Source organism: Pezoporus wallicus, unplaced genomic scaffold, assembly GCF_028554395.1.
Source record: "Pezoporus wallicus isolate ANWC-B61680 ecotype Strahan unplaced genomic scaffold, APGP_CSIRO_Pwel_v1 contig_3847, whole genome shotgun sequence".
In the NCBI taxonomy this organism is placed as follows: domain Eukaryota; kingdom Metazoa; phylum Chordata; class Aves; order Psittaciformes; family Psittacidae; genus Pezoporus; species Pezoporus wallicus.
In genome coordinates, this window is record NW_026639842.1 from 4,843,385 (window position 1) to 4,861,588 (window position 18,204).

Here is an 18,204-nt window from a genome sequence, read left to right on the forward strand (position 1 = left end):
CCATGGTTTGGGGGCAGGTTTTTTTTAAAAGAAAGGTGATGTCTTAATAACGAATAAATGTAGTATTCTTGTTTTCGTTTATAATGAATATGTAATGCTGTGCTGGAAAATGAATACAGGTATCAGCATACATTGTCATCTCAGGAGTAATTATTTTCAATATTTTGGATTTGTTTCAATAATTTCTAAATCCACACAACATTATTTTTTACACTGAGTTGCATTAACATGTAGTTTATTTACTAATGTAGTTCTGTCAGTTTTCTATCCATTATTATTATTGGAACTGAAAACAGGTTGTTTATTAAACATAATTAAAGCAATTACTTTATTGTAGTTATAAAGCTCATTTAAATGTAAGCATAATTAGTCAAAATATTTATTTAAATATCTTAATGAATGCATTATGTAAAGCATTTTGGTGAGTAGTTACTTAGTCAGATATGCCAGATTAGGCAGTCCTGAGAAAAAATGATTATTTATCTTTCATACCTTACTCTAGATATGGGTTTCCAGGAGGTGGCCATGGACCACCATCAGGTCAAGAACGTTTCCTTGGTCCTCAGCAGCCAATGCAACGCCCTGGAGTTCCACCACAGCTGAGAAGATCTCTGTCTATTGATATGCCTCGGCCGGTGAACAGTCCACAAATAAATAATACATCTGGGATCTCTCAACATTTTCCTCCCCAAGGAATTCCAGTTCAGCAGCACAATATATTGGGTCAGGCATTTATCGAGTTACGACACAGAGCTCCTGATGGGAGGCCAAGGCTGCCTTTTAATCCTTCTGCTCCAAATGTCATGGATGCAGCAGCACAACATCAACGACATGCAGGGTTTATACCCAGACAGGAATTTCCAGGTCCCAGACAGGCAGAACCTCTGAGACATAATTCTCAAGGTATACCTAACCAGTTGCAGATACCTACAAGTTTGGAGCATATGTCACAATCACAGCAGGATCAAATCAATCCTGACAACTCACCTGCACTTGTAATACGTTCTGTAAGTCATCCACCAGTTGCTGATGCATTCCCAGGTCCATCTTTGACTACAGCTGCACCAGGTGATGAATCTGCAAATTTACAGATACCCAACCAGCCAAGTGATGGACTAGAAGAAAAGCTTGATCCTGATGATCCTGCTGTAAAAGATTTGGATGTAAAAGACCTTGATGGGGTTGAAGTCAAGGATTTAGATGATGAAGATCTGGAAAATTTGAATCTAGACACAGAGGATGGGAAAGGAGATGAACTGGACACTTTAGACAATTTGGAAACCAATGATCCTCACCTTGATGATCTTCTGAGGTCTGGGGAATTTGATATAATTGCATACACAGACCCAGACCTTGATGTGGGGGATAAGAAAGGAATGTTTAACGAAGAACTAGATCTTAGTGTCCCCATTGATGACAAACTAGATATCCAGGGCAAGACAGAAGAACCGAAACAGAAAGAACAAGGTGATAAAACTGTTTCCCCTCCTGAGACCCAGTCTCCACAGAAAAAATCTGCTGCAGAAAATGAAATTAAAACAGAAGTACTTTCCCCAAACACTCAGGAGGAAAAGAAGAATGAAAATGAAAAAAGTGAGGGAAATGCTGAAGCCACAAGTACTCAACAGCCTGCTGAAGTGGAGTTAAAGGATGGAGAAAAGGCTCCTGCACAGCCTGCTAACCCAGAATTCCCTGATAAAACTACTGCTGTTTCTAGTCAAGAAACAACTGTGCCTAGTCCAGATGCTCAGGGATCTGCACTTCCAGCTGTTCAAGGAGCAGTAAGTTCCTGCAGTATTTCTGGGTCCACACCAGTCCTCTCAAGTTTGCTATCTAATGAGAGCTCAGATAATGCTGAAGCAAGGACTCTAGGGTCTCCATCTCAATCTTTGCCGACACCACAAATGAATCGTGCATCAGGTATTCCCCAAACACTAATGACACCTGGTGGACAGATCTTGGAAAACACTTTAAATTCAAATTTGACCATGGTTCCACGAATGAACCATAATTTTTCTCAAGGGTCACCAAATCCAGGGTTTATTCAGGGTCAGTCATCTAATCATAACTTCGGGACAGGACCGGCATCTAATCAGAGTGTGGCTATAACAAACCGTCCTGGTCCTAGTGGCATAACTGGGCCCCAACAGATAATGCTCCCTCAACCATTAGCTCAGCAACAAAATCGAGAGCGGCCACTGCTGCTAGAAGAACAGCCACTTCTTCTGCAGGACCTTTTGGATCAGGAAAGACAGGAGCAGCAGCAGCAGCGACAGATGCAAGCCATGATTCGCCAGCGTTCAGAGCCGTTTTTCCCCAATATTGGTATGTGGGTGATCTGTTTGTCTGAGATCTTGTTATTTTTTTAAAAATGCAGCAATAAATAGTTAACTAATCAGGTAGCACTAAAAGAAGGGGTAGATATGTGGAGCTTGAAGGTGATGCAACAAACAACTACCTACCTAGCAGGTACAATGGGAGTGTGGAAATCGAGCATGTGGTTGGAATTCTGAACTCTGTGGCAAGAATCTTGTTGATATTACCAGGATCAGGGTGACTCTGCATTACTGTCAAATTTTCTGACACTGCCTGTCATATATTCTCTTTAGGTTTTCATATGCTATATGGAGTAAATACACCCTTTGTAAACGAATGATCAAGTGTAGTGGTTCATATGTTGATACTTGATCTATCAGTTTTCTCTTTCTGGTTGTTCTCCTCCTCTTTGCAGTGGATAACGTGTCTGAAGGAAAGAGATCATTGAAAGCTGTGTTACTGACTCACAGTCTAGGCAAGCCCCAGAAACATCACAAATAATTCTTCATGTACTAAAACCATTTAAGTCATTGCCTGTTTAATATAACTTGGCAGCTTGAGCATTCAGATCAAGACCGTCACTATCGTTTAATAGTTTTTCATGAAACATGAAATTTTGAGCAAGATGTTAGCAGTAACTATACTGGCCATCAAGACTGTTGGTTCAAAAGACAAATTTAACCTACCCCCTAATTCACACTTCCATATCTGCAGTTATGTGGCCATCCCAGGTGGCTAAGATGACCTTCACAGTTCCCTCCCAACCTGAGCCATTCTGTGTTCCCATTTATACTGATCTCTCTGAAGCATCCAATGGGAGAGACAGCAAAAAAGCGTGCTTACGGTCTTTTCAGATGCTGTGTGTACCTTTTTGCCTGTAGTGCTAGGGTACTTACAGAGGCACTAAACCCTTTTCTTAGTAGATTAGTGGTGGTCTGTCAAGTTTCGCCAACAGAAACAACTCTTTTTCCTGATTCTTAAACCTATAAATAGAATTTATTAATCTGTTGGGTCACAGGCCATATTTCATCTACAGCCCTTCTTAGATTAACCTGCTTTTCTTTGTATGCTTTGGCTGAAAAGAGGACAGCTGCTGCTGGAGTAGCTTTCCTTAGAGGATATATGAAGCTACATACTAACCATGAATTTCAAAGTGGAGAGGACAAGTAATGTGGAATAGTAATGCAGTTATGTTGTTTTACTGATGACTTATTCATGAACTAGATCTAAACAAGTCAGTTCTAGTTAATGACTTGTAATGTTCAGCTATGTAATTCACTTTTACTGTTTTTCTTTTATAGACTTTGATGCAATTACTGATCCCATAATGAAAGCAAAAATGGTAGCTCTTAAGGGGATCAATAAAGTCATGGCGCAGAGTAACATGGGCATGCCACCGATGGTTATGAACAGGTAGGCAACACGTGATACCATTCTTCAGGGCTACAAAATATAAAAGGAAATGATAGAGCTAGGGGAAACTGTGTGCAGGAAGTGAAAACATTTTGAAGTGGGAAACATTTTTTGTCATATAGTTCATAGTCATTGCTAATAAAAAATTATCTCCTAAGAATAAAACAAGTCTGGCAGTAGAAACTGTAAAAAGTATTAAAATGCCTCAGACAGGTTCAAGGACAAGAGGAGCTGTGAACTGTGCAGACTTCACCATGGTTGCCTTTACCTTAGGTGGGGGTCTATGAGGCAGAAAGATCTGCACCTTTTCTTTTATGTGGCCCTTAAAACAGTATACTTTCTTCTTTTTAACCGTTTCATATGGTAATATGTGGCTTAACAGAAGTGTACATTTACCCAACTCTAATTTACTGTTGGCCAGGTTGAATGGGGCTTGAGCAACCTGGTCTGGTGGAAGGTGTCCCTGCACATGGCAGGGGATTGGGAACTGGATGATCTTTAAGGTCCTTTCCAACTCCAACCACTCTATGATTCTATGGCTGTGCTGGTGACCATGATATCTAGACCATTAAGTTTGTTTTTTTTTTTTTTTTTGTAGTACCGTAATATATTAAAATACAAATAGAGAGTTTGTGTGTGTGTATGTGTGCATCTTCACTCATTCAGCACAGTGCATCGTATTTACCTGAAAAGTGTAAAATGCTATAGTTTCAACAAAGGGCAGAGTATTTTAGTATCAAATGAGAATTAATATTGTCCAGATGTTGAAAAAGTTTGGTACGGAAGTTCAGGCAAATACCTCTAAAATATTTGGATGCTTTGTGTAAGTTCAGTGTAATAGAAGAGGTATCTTCCCTAACCCTCTAGTTTTAAAAGTTGTAATTTCATATTCTGCTTATCTATCTGTAGGTTTCCCTTCATGGGTCAACCAGTTCCAGGGGCTCAGACCACTGAAGGCCAAAATCATATGCAGCAGGCAGTTACACAGGTAATACAACTTGATATGGCTTGATACGGAGTTTAAACACAAGTATTTAATAATAATATAAACAACTAGTTTGTTTTTTTTTTAATTGAATCATGATTTAATATCCTTGTCTGTATGTTTTCCTGAAATTTCTAGGATGGAAGTTTGACACCTCAGATGTCTAGACCTAATCCTCCCAATTTTGGTCCTGGTTTTGTCAGTAAGTACAGATTTTGTAACCAGCTGTATGTTGATGTTGGATTCTAGAGCGGTCCTGGGCTGTGTTGTAATATTCTGAGCTCAGTGAGAACTACAGTCTATATTGCTGGGGTTTTTTTTTGTATTTCAGAAGCAAAAAGTTTTGTGCAGCATCATTGTCATTTTAACAAATACCAATAAAAGCTTTCCAGGTATTAATTAAGCAAGACTAGTTGGGAACCACAACTTTTGAAAGCAGAAATATACAGCGCTAGTATTTTGTGTTCTTGTTTCTGATTGCCCTAGGTCAGTCATAAATGTCAGTCTCTATGATGAGAAAGATTTATTAGCAGAATTTAAACTGAGTATGTGTTGGGAGAGGAAGACCATGCGTGAAAAAGTGTTTCAAATAAACACCTTTACCTTTTCTAGAAACTGGAGTAGCAGCACTGAGTATACAATAAGGAACTTTAGCATTATCATCTATATTAATCTCTTACCCAACTCTAATTGACTGCTGGCCAGGTTGGACGGACCTTTGAGCAACCTGGTCTAGTGGAAGGTATCTCTGCCCATTGCAGGGGGTTGAACTGGATGAGCTTTGAGATTTGACATGGCACTCAGCAGTGGTCTCATTCTGGTTGGGGTGTTGGTTCTGAGTACTTGAGAAAATCTGTACTAGTTACTCTTACCTGGAACTTGTTAATATTTCAGTGCTTTCATTTGCACTTTCATGTTGCTCCCCTCTGCAGTTACTCTCTGTCCTTCCCACTCAGTTGTCCCTTCAGGTTGTGTGATTAGTTATGCAGAATTTATCATCAAAAGAATGGGCACTCCTCAAGACTGAATTGATTTAGTTGAACCATTAGAGTTGATGGTTGTCACTGCCACACAGATGTCAAAGTAGAAAGTGGTAGGGTCTGGAGCACAAGGAGGACATGGTTATATTGAAATCCTACCGTCATGTAGGTATCTTTCTTAAACAGACTTGCTTTACAAGGAAGGTCGTGTGGTATTTCTGGCTGTCTGGCTCATTGCCACGATGAGATCAGGAGACAAACGATATCACCACCAAACCTTCACTCTTGCCTTCTGCACTTAGTGCAGATCAAGTGTTATCAGACATGATTGTTTTGCCTTGAGAAAAACATCTGAGAGCGATAGACTGCTCATAGAAGATGAGCATTTCTCATTTTAAAAAGAGTAATGTCTCATTTGCAGTCTAAATGAGAGTACATTGTTTGTGGGTAGGAAAGGGCACTGGTGATGAAGGCCCTGGCATGAAGTTGTTTTTACAGACAGTGTCTTTCTTTCATTTCACAAATGCTTGATGAATGTTTATGATTTTTTTTTTCTTAGAAGTAGTAATAAAAATAGGTTTTATATGTACAAAAATCTTCTGCAGACAGGAGGATTAATGAGGCTATTTCCTGTAAATTTGTGTCCTTACTCCCTGATCTCTTTCCCTTTACCTGAGTACTTCTGGAGGTCTTCCATGTCCCGTGTTCCATGGGGGTGTTTGGTACTACCAGGCTCTGTAGCTGCTTTCAAAGCTATGTTTGCTCACTGGCTAGCAAGTACACATCTACTGGGTAGACAGCAGGCTGGTGTCTCTTGAAATTAAGGGACTATGTTAAAATTACTCTCTCTCAAAAATGCAGGTATTTGGTTCTCTGTCCCCTTTACTCATGTCACTCCAAGAACTTAGTATCTCGTGAGATAGCAAACCCTTTGTCAAATCTGCCTGAACTTAACCAATGGTTTCTTAAAATAAGGGGGGAAACTTCATCTCTAAAAAGGAGAATGAGATTATGTCATACTTAATTTCCCTTCTGTCTAGATGATTCACAAAGAAAGCAATATGAGGAATGGCTGCAAGAAACACAACAACTCCTTCAAATGCAACAGAAGTACCTTGAGGAGCAAATTGGAGCACACAGAAAATCAAAAAAGGCACTCTCAGCAAAACAGCGTACAGCCAAGAAAGCTGGCCGTGAGTTCCCAGAAGAAGATGCAGAACAGCTTAAACATGTTACTGAGCAGCAAAGTATGGTCCAGAAACAGCTAGAACAGGTAAGCATCTGAAATCCAAACTGATCACCTTAATATTCAGCTATCATACTGGTAGGACTCTTTCCTTTAATCCAGTGGAACTTATTTAAAGGGAACCACTCCCTATCATGTTTCATGTGTGTAACAGCATTACTCTGGATTGTGGTGTGACACTGGAATTGTAGGAGAATATGCTGTGGCAAGCATCATGACAAAAAGCTGTCTCCATACTTTGGGAAGAGGGGACATTGCTTGGCAAAATGATTTGCAACACCGTTCCTGGCACAATTAAAAGCATAAACGAAAGATTCAAAGAAAATCCTTAGCATGTGGGGCTTGGTTTCAGGCTTGAATGAACCTCATAACTCAGGTCTTTCTCTGGTCTCCTTACATAATCAAAACCTTTTGGGTATACTCCAGTTAAATGTTACTGTTTGAAAATCTCTTTTCATAGTATCTTTAGTGTTAGTCTAGTTTTATGATCTGTCTGGTTCCTAGATGCTGATCATCGGTGTGTGTTATCTGTTATTGTATCATGGAATGATACAGGTCAAAGGGTTATCTGGGGTTCATCTAGTCTCCTGATCAAAGCAGAACTAGATTCATGGTTAAATCAGGTTGCTCAGCCAGCACCGTATCAGTCAAGTCTCCAAGGGTAGAGATTTCCCAGCCTCTCTGGACCCCTGTTCCAATGTGTAACCACTTCCACTGGGGGTTTGTTTTCCTTCCTTTGTATTCAGTTAGAATTTCACTTGCTATATCTTGTAATTGTGATTATAGTAAGTGTCACTGAAGCTAAACGTATGATAGCTTTGATAAATGTATGCTTTGGCCAACTGTACTGAATGCTGTGTTCCTCAATACATTATTTATAAATTATCTGGCATGATTGTCAGAATCAGATAGACCTCCTGAACATGAAAATACTTTAGAATTATTAATATGAGGGAAAAATTGGCAGCAAGCTGCTTGTCATTCCTTACTAGGAATGAAGTCCTAAGCGATATCTGACTCCTGTTCTTTCTCCTGTGTTGCTTCAAGACAAAGGGTGTAGAATATTACTTGGCTCATCTTCTCACTGTGTGGAAGAACGATGGAGCAGATAAATCATGTCTACATCATTTCTTCCTTTTTTTTTTCCCCTTCCACAATAAATCACAAGTAGAAAAAATGAAAAAAAAAGGAATAAATCACTTTAACCAGTGTTTTTCATATATATGTCAGTCTGCTCTTACAACAGAGCTGAAGTAACAGCTGCTAATCATGACATTGCTGGCAGATTCATTTAGTGCCCCATGATTGAAGTTCTTTTATTTTTCAGTTTTAAATTGAAGTTTCATATACTGCTACTAAATACCCTCCACTCCCCTTCAGCCACTGATTTAGACCAGTCATCCACGTTGTAAACAGCACTTTGTTGCATACCTAGTAGGAGCTTGAAGTTTTATTGAAGTATATTTTTAGGGGCCTCCTATTTGAAGTAATTCACCACTCTTTCAGATCAGATCAGGTGATTTTTCTGTAATCAAGCTTCTGTAAGTTTTTGAAAAGGGCAAAGTCTCCATATTTATATCTAGAGAGCTGTCAAATCCCTGTGAACTGGACACAGGCGCAGAGAAACTGGAGCTGATGTTGTGCAACATAAGCTTATGTCTGACAGGGTTACTCGCCCAGGCACAGAGCTGTGCAGGCGCTACCATATTGCCTCTGGGGCCAGGGTAGCTTAACTGTTTGGTGTGGCACTGTGCCTGTGCTAATACTCTCTGCCTTGTTCTCCCCTGGACTGTTAAAATACCAAGTTGATACGCACAAATCGGCTCAGGTCCAGCTGGGTGTAGTCAGTGCTGGTCCTTTGAGATCCCAGATAATTCCAAGTACAGTCATATAGCTGATCTGCCACTGCATACCCCAGAAGGTTGTAGTGGTTTGGATGCCTCATTCCATAGGCATACAGAGCCAGCACAGGTTTAGTGCTCTGTATCCATGGAGAAGTCCTGGAGCACTGGACAGTGCAGTGCAGATCTGTCCAGTTAGTGGCTTTATGCAGTGGCACTGTTTATGTGGTGGAGTCAGTGCCAGGCCAGAGCTTATAAATTATCTGGGACCTGAGATTACTGTGTGTATAGTACACAGTACTTTTTGGCTGCATATGTCCTCCATTCTGGAGTGTGTCCTGTGATACCTCTGTTATCCTGAGCTTTCTGGCTTGTCCCTTGCCCCATATGAAGGAGAGTGCTATCAAACATTTGTAATTCTGTTACGGACTTTTTCTACCAGTACAAAACAGCAAATGGAAGTTGTGGAAGTCATAATCTAATGAATAGAAGCAAAAGAGACATTTCCCATAATGCATGTATCAGTGGATTACAAGTCCTTTTGTTTGTTTAGAGGGCAGTGTAGTCAAGTATCTGCTGTGTTTCTGAAATGCTCTTTCTTGTGTGGTTGACACTGTTATATACCTCCCTTGGCTTCTCCTGCCTGCTTTAAAAATCAGCCACAAGGTTTAATGTTTAATATCCAAGTTGAGTTTATTCTTATCTTAATATTGAAAATTTTCGTCTGCTGTGTGATGTTTGAGGATCTGTGAATAAATGGGAATCTACCTCACAGTTTTTTTGCAAACCTTTCCTTTTCAATGACGTCTTTTAAAATCTTTTGCTGACCTGTGAAGATCATGCATCTCACTGTTTCCTTCCTCATGTCTGTTCCCAACTCTCACCCTGTGCATGGATAAGATCTATAGGACAAGGATTACTTTTGATTTTATTTTTGTATATTCTCTTGCCCAGTGTAGTCTTGGTTTGTAATTAGAACTTGGAGGCACTGTTGTTTTCTCTAAACTTTTGGGATGGATGGTATTTGTAATGAAACAATGGCTATTTAGCCTTAAAAAAGGGAGAGAAAATTAGACTGTGTTGAAATGCTATTTTTGCCTGAGGTTCATTGCTGAAATTATAATGGTGAGTTACATGTTTAATGCTACTTACAGTCAATACATGTCAGAGATGAATTATGGCTTTTTAATTTTCAGATTCGAAAGCAGCAGAAAGAGCACGCAGAACTGATTGAGGAATATCGAATCAAGCAGCAGCAGCAGCAGCAGCAGCAGTGTGGAATGGCACCCCATGCTATAATGCCAGGCGTCCAAGCTCAGCCACCAATGGTTCCAGGAGGAACATCACCAGCAATGAATCAGCAGAACTTTCCCATGGTGGCACAACAGCTCCAGCATCAGCAACATACCGTGGTAATCCCTGGGCAGTCCACCCCAAACAGAATGCCGAACTTATCTGGATGGCAGTCTGCAAATGCCCCTACAAGTCACATGCCCATGAATCCAGCAAGGATGCAGCCTCCAATGACACCATTGCCTGTTACTCCTGGTACACCAGCTCCTGTGCCTGGTCCAAATGCAACTGCACAGTCAGGGCCACCACCGAGGGTGGAATTTGAGGACAATAACCCTTTTAGTGAAAGCTTTCAGGAGCGGGAAAGGAAGGAGCGTTTACGGGAGCAACAGGAGCGGCAGCGCATTCAGCTTATGCAGGAGGTAGATCGACAGAGGGCTTTACAGCAGCGCATGGAACTAGAACAGCACAGTATGATAGGGTCTGAATTAAATAACAAAACATCCTTATCTCAGATACCTTTCTTTAATTCTGATCTACCTTGTGATTTCATACAAACTCCACGACCTCTTCAGCAATCTCCACAGCATCAACAGCAGCAAATGGGGCAAATTCTGCAGCAAGGTTCCGTGACCTCGCCTCCTGCCACAAATTTCATGCAAAGCAGTGAGCGAAGGCCAGTGGGATCTACAGCCTTTGGGCCTGACACATCTGCTGTTCCAGGTGGAGCCCCTAATTTCCATAATGTAAAACAAACTCACGGGAATCTCCCTGGGGCTGCCTTTACTCAGAACCAAGTCAGGCCTCCATTTGCTTCTGCTGTACCTTCATCTGCAGTACTCAGTAGTGGTGCCCCATGTGGTTCGGACACTAGCGTGCCTCAGGCAGCAAACTTCTCTGGATCAAGCCAGTCTCTCATACAGCTATATTCTGACATAATCCCTGAAGAGAAAGGAAAGAAGAAAAGGACACGGAAAAAGAAAAAGGATGATGATACTGAGTCAATAAAAGCTCCGTCAACTCCACATTCAGATATAACTGCACCATCAACTCCAACCATTTCTGATTCTACCTCCACTCCCACAGTGAACACCCCCAATGAACTTTCCCGTCACCAAGATGAACAAGAGTCAATGGAGTTAACAGGCCCATCAACATCGAATGCAGGAGAGAGTCAGGCCTCTCCAGAGCTGGAATGTAAGCTCCCCAGCAGCAGTCTGCCACAGAAACAGCCGAGTGTAAATACAGAGACTGAAAAGGCTAAAACAGATACACCTACCAGCATGCAAGAGGTTAAATTAGAAAAGGCAGAAACTGATCAGTGCTCGAGTCAAGCTGAGCCTAAACCTGAAAATCCAAGCAGTATTAAGGTGGAAGAAGATAAGGTCACATCACAGCCTGCCTCTTCAGCTCAGAGTCCAGCACAAGCAGCCAACATTCCAGCAGCAAAAGGGGAGTCAGGAAACGAGTTGCTGAAGCACCTGCTTAAAAATAAGAAGTCCTCATCTCTTCTAAATCAGAAGTCGGAGAGCAGTGGACGAACAGAAGAGGAGGCTTCTGGGGATAAGAAGCTAACTGAGAAGCCAAATCCAGCTGAAGGAACGGTGAGCCTGTTACCAGTTTTGTTATACAGTGGTCATCAACAGTCAAAGGCTAGTTTGTGCTTTTACCGCAGGCATTTGTGAAGAGGTGGGGAGATAACCTACCTGCACAAAAGTGGAATAAATGGCTTTCAGGAATTTTTTGCCTCCCTTCCTGCCTTTTCTCCATGAGTAAATCATCTGTGTTGCAAAAAGAACAAATTTTAACATGACTTTGTAGATCAATGTATCAGAAAGTATTAAAATGAAAAAACCACCAATTTTTCTATAGATAATCCTCTTGAACAATGCCACTTCTTCATAGTTACCAAGATTATGGAAAGACTTTACAATATTACTCTATTACCTACTAGGATGTTTCTGAGCAGTATGTGGATGTCTGTTATGTTGTGTGCTTCTGTGACTCCACCATAGCCATGTACAGGGTGACCTGTGCACCTTTGCAGAGGCACAGGGCTGGGCTTCTCACCCCTTCATCTGCACTATTTGGAGTGAATGAACCAATTCCAAGCTCTGGTTTTCCCTGTGAAAATCATATGCTGTCTCTAATTTTAGTAGAGACCATGCTTTTGGTTATTTTATCAAAAGTGTGAAATTGTTAAATCTCCTAAAAATGCTGGATTTCTGTGTTAGAGAATATTTTTAATTGATTTTTCGTTAATGGAGAAGAGCATTAATTTTTTATATTAATAACATTATATGATTTAATAATTTATAAAGTTCTTAAAAATAGGCCTAAAGAAAATTCTTTTCTGTGGAGGTAGGACGCATTCAGACTTGTTGGTTGTTTTATTGTAATCTTCAGTCTCTGCTCAGTTTTGTTTTGTGACTGCCTAATCTCTGAATACATCCTTGAAAATGAATTAATACCGATAAAATCAGAGGTAACTTGGGTAGTGTTAAAGATCCATGGTTAAAACATACATGACAGGAATACTACTGAGAGTATTTGTGGTAGAGGTTGTGTAGAGCTGTTTAAAATAATAATTAATACAAGAAATTGGACTTCCTTTTAGCTTGCCACTGTCTGTTGCATTACCACATCCCATTCTGATTGCTTCTACACAACTATCCTCGTACGTGAAGAATGGCTTTGCAAATTCATACTGAAATTATTTAAGAAATGGTACAATCCAGAAGCATTTCATAATACTGGTTTTGTTTCTAACCTCAAAATGCATTTGTAGTTTATTAACTTACATGCTTTTTTCCTGTAACCAGTCTGCCTTTCGTTATGCCATTGTGAAAATCTCTAGGGTTGCATGCACATGTAACTTCATTTTAGGGGTGTTCAAAAGAAAATGTTTCTTGTCTGTGAGGTTTTGATGGTGTTTTCAGATGTCAGTGGTGTTAATGATAAGTCATAATTCTGTGTGTAGGGACAGTGCAGCAGTTAGAGTTGCCAGTGAGACAGCAAAGTAAACAAACCGTAAAATACAGTTTGGTGTCAATGAGATTTATTACACTGTGTGTGTTCTTCTAGACTGTTGTACAGTAAATTTGAACCAAATGTATATTAAAATGTCAAAAATTCTGCTTCACTTTCTTTCTTTATACCAGCAAACTGCAGGAAACCAGATGCAAAGTGCATTTGGGTGTAGTAACAGCCAGCTTCAGAGAACAGATGTAGGACCTGAAACCAAGAAACAGAGAAATAAGCGAACTCAGAGGACAGGAGAGAAGGCAGCTCCTCGGTCCAAGAAAAGAAAAAAAGAGGAAGAAGAAAAGCAAGCTATTTACCCCAACACTGATACATTCATCCAGTTAAAACAGGTAGGCACGCAGATGCTGGGTCACGCAAAAGAGGACACTCAAAGAATGGGCTCATGATGTGAAGTTGATCATTAGGTTTAATTTTGAGTGCAGGGTGGAGAAATGGAAGAATTCAATGAAACTAGGAAATACAAAATTTTGGGTTTATTTCAATTTGGAAGATCTACTGAAACAGCAGACATTTGGTAGTCTCAAAGCCAGGGGGATCCTGTCAGCTCTGGCAACCTCTGTGGCTGAACTGGCAGGAGCTGGAGCTGTGGCTCTAATTGGCCACCTTCCTTAACAGGGAGGCCTGTGTTTGACACAGTTTTCTGATAGTGGGTAAATTCCAATTACTGTTAAAGTTAGAAACCACTCTACTAATGTTTGGATATGTGCAGTGCTGCTCTGTAGTAGTTAGCATTGATTTCTAACTTCTTTTTCTTTTAATGTAGCAGCTTTCTCTTCTGCCTTTGGTGGAACCAATAATTGGAGTGAGCTTTGCCCACTTTCTTCCTTATGGCAGTGGCCAGCTAAATGGTGGAAATCGACTTGTTGGAAGCTTTGGTAGTGCTACTCTTGATGGGGCCTCAGATTACTACTCCCAGCTCATTTACAAGGTATGGTTTTAATCTGGATTTCCATTGTGTGCTCTCTGTAGGAGAAGAAGTTCCATGTCATTTTTATTAGTACTAGTCAATTGGAGTTCCTGCCTTTTATGCGACCAGAATAAAATGATTTTCTGTTGCTAGACTAGTTAGATGGTGCTGTGATGAAACAGTCACCATTGTTTTACTCCCTGAAAATGGAAATCAGTTCTGGAAACTGTGTTGCAAACTAATTAAAAACTACAAGTATTTCTGTTACAAATGGATGCTGAATAGTGAAAATTTTAATTACAGTTTTATGGAGCAGAAAAGGCTGAATTTCAATGCAAAGTCATTGAAAGCATTAAAGCTTTTCTTAATGTGAATTAAATGGGAAATAGGCTTCTCTCATTTGTCCACTAAGCCCTAACTAAGAACCTGAGAACTGTGAACAAAGTAGACTGTTTGTTGATGAGCTAAAAATCCACTGCATTTAAAACTCAGCCTCCAAGATCAGAGGGGCAGTACTGGGAGAGCAGCAAGATAGTAAACAGACAGAGTCAAATTTGCTGCTTGCCTACCCTAATATGAAAACTTAAGTAACTTACTAAAAACCAGTGGTGTGTTTTACTCCAGCATTACATGGCATGTAAGCTCAGAATGTGACACAGTGGAAATAGTCGCTGTGGTCAAAGTAGGCTTTGTAGGCATGACTGTAGCAAGAACACATAGTGGAGTTCTCATTTAATTTTTGTTCAAAATATGGCAGTTAAACCCATAGCGAGAGGTAGCCTGGAGTGTGAGCTTGCAGAGTATCTGCTTCTCCATGGTAGCTGCTTCAGTGAAAGCTCATCATGTGCATCATGTGAGGTAGCTTCCCTTTTAGTGAAAATGGGGTAAGCTGACTTGCTTATGGTGATGGAGAGTCACTGCAGAATAGCTCTTCCAATCTTAAATTCAAATCTTTGTTTAAACTGCAGGAATGTGTTGGGGCTTCCAAACCATCCCTAAAAATGTTCTTTGTGCTTTTCTGTAAATATTTTAGCTATATCTTTTTTCAATAATGTATACTCCTTGCGTAAGCTATTTCTCTGATAATATCATTGATATTATCAATGAAAATATTGATATTATCAATGAAAAGCAAAGCATTATGTCTTTTATAGTAGATACTTTAATGTATTTGGTCACCTACTTGAGGATTAACTATCTATCGCTGCTTATCAGTTCTGCCTCTGGGTGTAAAAACCCAGGTGAGTGGGTTATCTAGTAGTAGAACAAGGCAAGTTTTCACCTGGTGTTCCACGGCTGATTTACAGTCCTTTCATCTCATGCAGCAGAACAATCTGAGCAATCCCCCGACACCCCCAGCCTCTCTCCCTCCCACACCACCTCCTGTGGCATGCCAGAAGTTGGTAAACGGCTTCGCAACCACTGAGGAACTTGCTGGCAAGGCTGGTATGTTAGGAGGTCATGATGGTAAGGCTAATACATATTGTTTCCATAATAAATGAGTCGAGTTTGTAGCCAATTGCAAAATAGGTAACTGGGATGCTTGTCAGTTGCTGTAGTCTTCTTTTATAAAACCATTATGCCTAAACTTTACAAGGTTACAGTTGTTACCATCCAGTTTTATTTTACACCAGTGTAATGTCAGATGATAGCCTTTTCCCTCTTGCCTTTTGAAAACATATTGAGCGCTAGAAGCACTCTTGGGAAATGAAAAAGAAAACTTCAAAATAATTTTTTATGTCCAGTACAAATGACTAACAGGTTAGCTGAGTGAGCTCAAAAGCAGGTTACCCCAAATGTATTGTCAGCAGTCTTTGTAGTCAGTGCATATTCTCTGATGCTTGTAATTTGGTCAATTAAAAGTGCTTTCTAGTAAATGAAACCTTACGCTGCCTCTTCATAGGGACTGTTTTCCTTTGTTATTAAAAAGTTGTTGATTGTTTTCTGAATTAAACCAAGCATCCTCTCACAGTGGCAGGAGGCACACTCTTTTTGCTCAAAATTTTCAGTTTTTGTAAATATGTAGATTGATCATGAACAGTTAAAAATTTTTGAACTACAAATGTATGAAAGTGATGTTGCCATCTGCTGTAATAACTTGGTTGTATCAGGCCACCGACACACAGAAGGTATGTCAATGAAAGAGCTGTACAGATGTCTCATTGTGTTGCGCACTTCTGTTTTTAGTTACCAAAGCTCTGGGACCAAAGCAGTTCCAGTTGCCTTTCAGACCACAAGATGATTTATTAGCAAGAGCAATGGCTCAGGGCCCTAAAACTGTGGATGTTCCTGCTTCACTTCCAACACCACCTCACAACAATCAGGAGGAGTTAAGGTAGGTTTTCCTTGACATCTTCAAAAGCATATTTGAAGGAGATTCTGTGATCTTTTAGTAGGAGATGAGACTGAGACTGTGTAAAGAAACAAAATCCATTGTGCACAGGCAGTTCAGAGAACATTTATGGAACAATTTTTCCTGGTTAACTCTTAGCATTCCGCATGTGGAAAGAAGCATACTAAAACAGGTGACCTCTGCCATTGCTAAACTCTAGATTCTGTTGTTGAGAATTCATTACATTGCTGTCTTGAAAGTGGAAGAAAACTACAAATTGGTATTTTTCCTGGAGCAGCATGGTACTGTTGAACGATGATAGTACATGACTGCTGTACCAGGCAGCAGGACTGTGCAAGAGACAGCCTGAAAACTCCCCAGTTCTACTCAGTTTCTGTTACCATGTGAGAAATGCTTGCTAGAACATGAGTCTACCTACAAAGATCTTTCCTTTTGCTTTCCTTTCACTTGACTAATGAAAGTTGGGTATCTTTGGAGTGTGTGCATGGATAAGGGGAGGTGGATCAGTGAATATGTCTAAACCAGAAAGTTTAAATGTTAAATACTAATATTTTACACAGATAAATGGAGCCATGGAGAACAGACAGTCCTGTGATGGAACCTGAGCTTTTTTAGTGCCTCTGTTTTCCTTTGTGTATCTTTCCCAAGAAACCACTGTGTGCAGTGGAGTCTGATATTCCCAAAAGCAATGGCCTTCCACATAATTGCATTTTATGACTAGTAGCAAGAAACAAGTTAATTGCAGCTCCCTGTCATGATTTATGTTTTGGCTTACCAAAGGTTTTTTGTCCATTTCCAAAACAGCTTTTTTGGGTTTTGTTCCAGGGTTCAAGATCACTGTGAGGACAGGGATACTCCTGACAGTTTTGTTCCTTCTTCCTCTCCTGAAAGTGTGGTGGGAATGGAAATTAGTAGGTATCCAGACTTGTCGGTTGTAAAGGAGGAGAACCCAGAACCTGTACCATCTCCCATCATTCCCATCCTGCCTAGCAGTACTGGAAAAGGTGAGAGTGCAGCAGAGCAAACAGTTAAAACTAGGTTTGTTTGGGTTTTTCGGTTAGATTTTTTTGTTTGCATTCACATGTGTGTAGGATTAACCTGGTGTATTTTGTTTTCTTTTCAGGTTCAGAAGCCAAAAGGAACTATATAAAATCAGAACCTGGTTCCGGAGCATTACCTGGTTCTGGCTTTTTTGCATCTCAACTTGGTCCATCCCAGAATGGTCCTAAATCTGGCCTTATATCTGTAGCAATTACTTTGCATCCCACAGCTGCTGAGGTAAAAGAAATAAGCTTTAATTACATACATAAAGTACCAACAGTAGTTAAGATATTTTATATATGTAGTGAGCCTGAAGGGGTTACAGCATAGTACAATAAAGCAGCTGTTGCAGTCACCCAATAATTTATATTGCTATCTGATGAAAACAAAGGTGTGTTTTTAATACTGTTTTTAGAACATCAGCAGCGTTGTAGCAGCATTTTCCAACCTGCTCCACGTCAGAATTCCCAACAGTTATGAAGTTAGTAACGCTCCAGATGTCCCATCCTCCATGGCAACTGCCAGCAGTCACAGAGTGAACCCATCCATGGAGTACAGGCAAAGCTTACTACAGGGTCCTCAGGCAGGAGCCATGGGACCTGCCAGGATTGTAGGGTCTTACGGACTGAAGCAACCTAATGTGCCCTTTCCTGCAAACAGCAATGGTGAGTGGGCATCAATTCTTTCACAGTTTCGATACCAACATTTTAACTGAGTCAGTATTGAATGCATTTCAGCCACATAAATTCATGCTCTAGCATTGAATAATTGATTTTTATTCTGA

The 18,204-nt window shown here is 40.3% G+C and overlaps 1 protein-coding gene across 21 annotated transcripts in view; it reads left to right on the plus strand.

The window, feature by feature from the left end:
• The window catches only part of KMT2C (lysine methyltransferase 2C), a 194,080-nt gene that overhangs the window by 165,019 nt on the left and 10,857 nt on the right, over positions 1 to 18,204 (plus strand). For 17 of the 21 annotated variants that reach the window (XM_057416496.1, XM_057416502.1, XM_057416497.1 and 14 more), the window contains 13 exons: positions 503 to 2,325; positions 3,618 to 3,729; positions 4,639 to 4,717; positions 4,853 to 4,916; positions 6,735 to 6,967; positions 9,978 to 11,678; positions 13,236 to 13,448; positions 13,883 to 14,047; positions 15,352 to 15,493; positions 16,214 to 16,361; positions 17,205 to 17,383; positions 17,503 to 17,657; positions 17,836 to 18,085. In XM_057416496.1, the coding sequence (XP_057272479.1) occupies positions 503 to 2,325; positions 3,618 to 3,729; positions 4,639 to 4,717; positions 4,853 to 4,916; positions 6,735 to 6,967; positions 9,978 to 11,678; positions 13,236 to 13,448; positions 13,883 to 14,047; positions 15,352 to 15,493; positions 16,214 to 16,361; positions 17,205 to 17,383; positions 17,503 to 17,657; positions 17,836 to 18,085 (5,264 nt within the window). The remainder of the gene's footprint in view (positions 1 to 502; positions 2,326 to 3,617; positions 3,730 to 4,638; positions 4,718 to 4,852; positions 4,917 to 6,734; positions 6,968 to 9,977; positions 11,679 to 13,235; positions 13,449 to 13,882; positions 14,048 to 15,351; positions 15,494 to 16,213; positions 16,362 to 17,204; positions 17,384 to 17,502; positions 17,658 to 17,835; positions 18,086 to 18,204) is intronic. The other 4 variants (XM_057416503.1, XM_057416500.1, XM_057416504.1 and 1 more) reach the window with 4 other exon arrangements.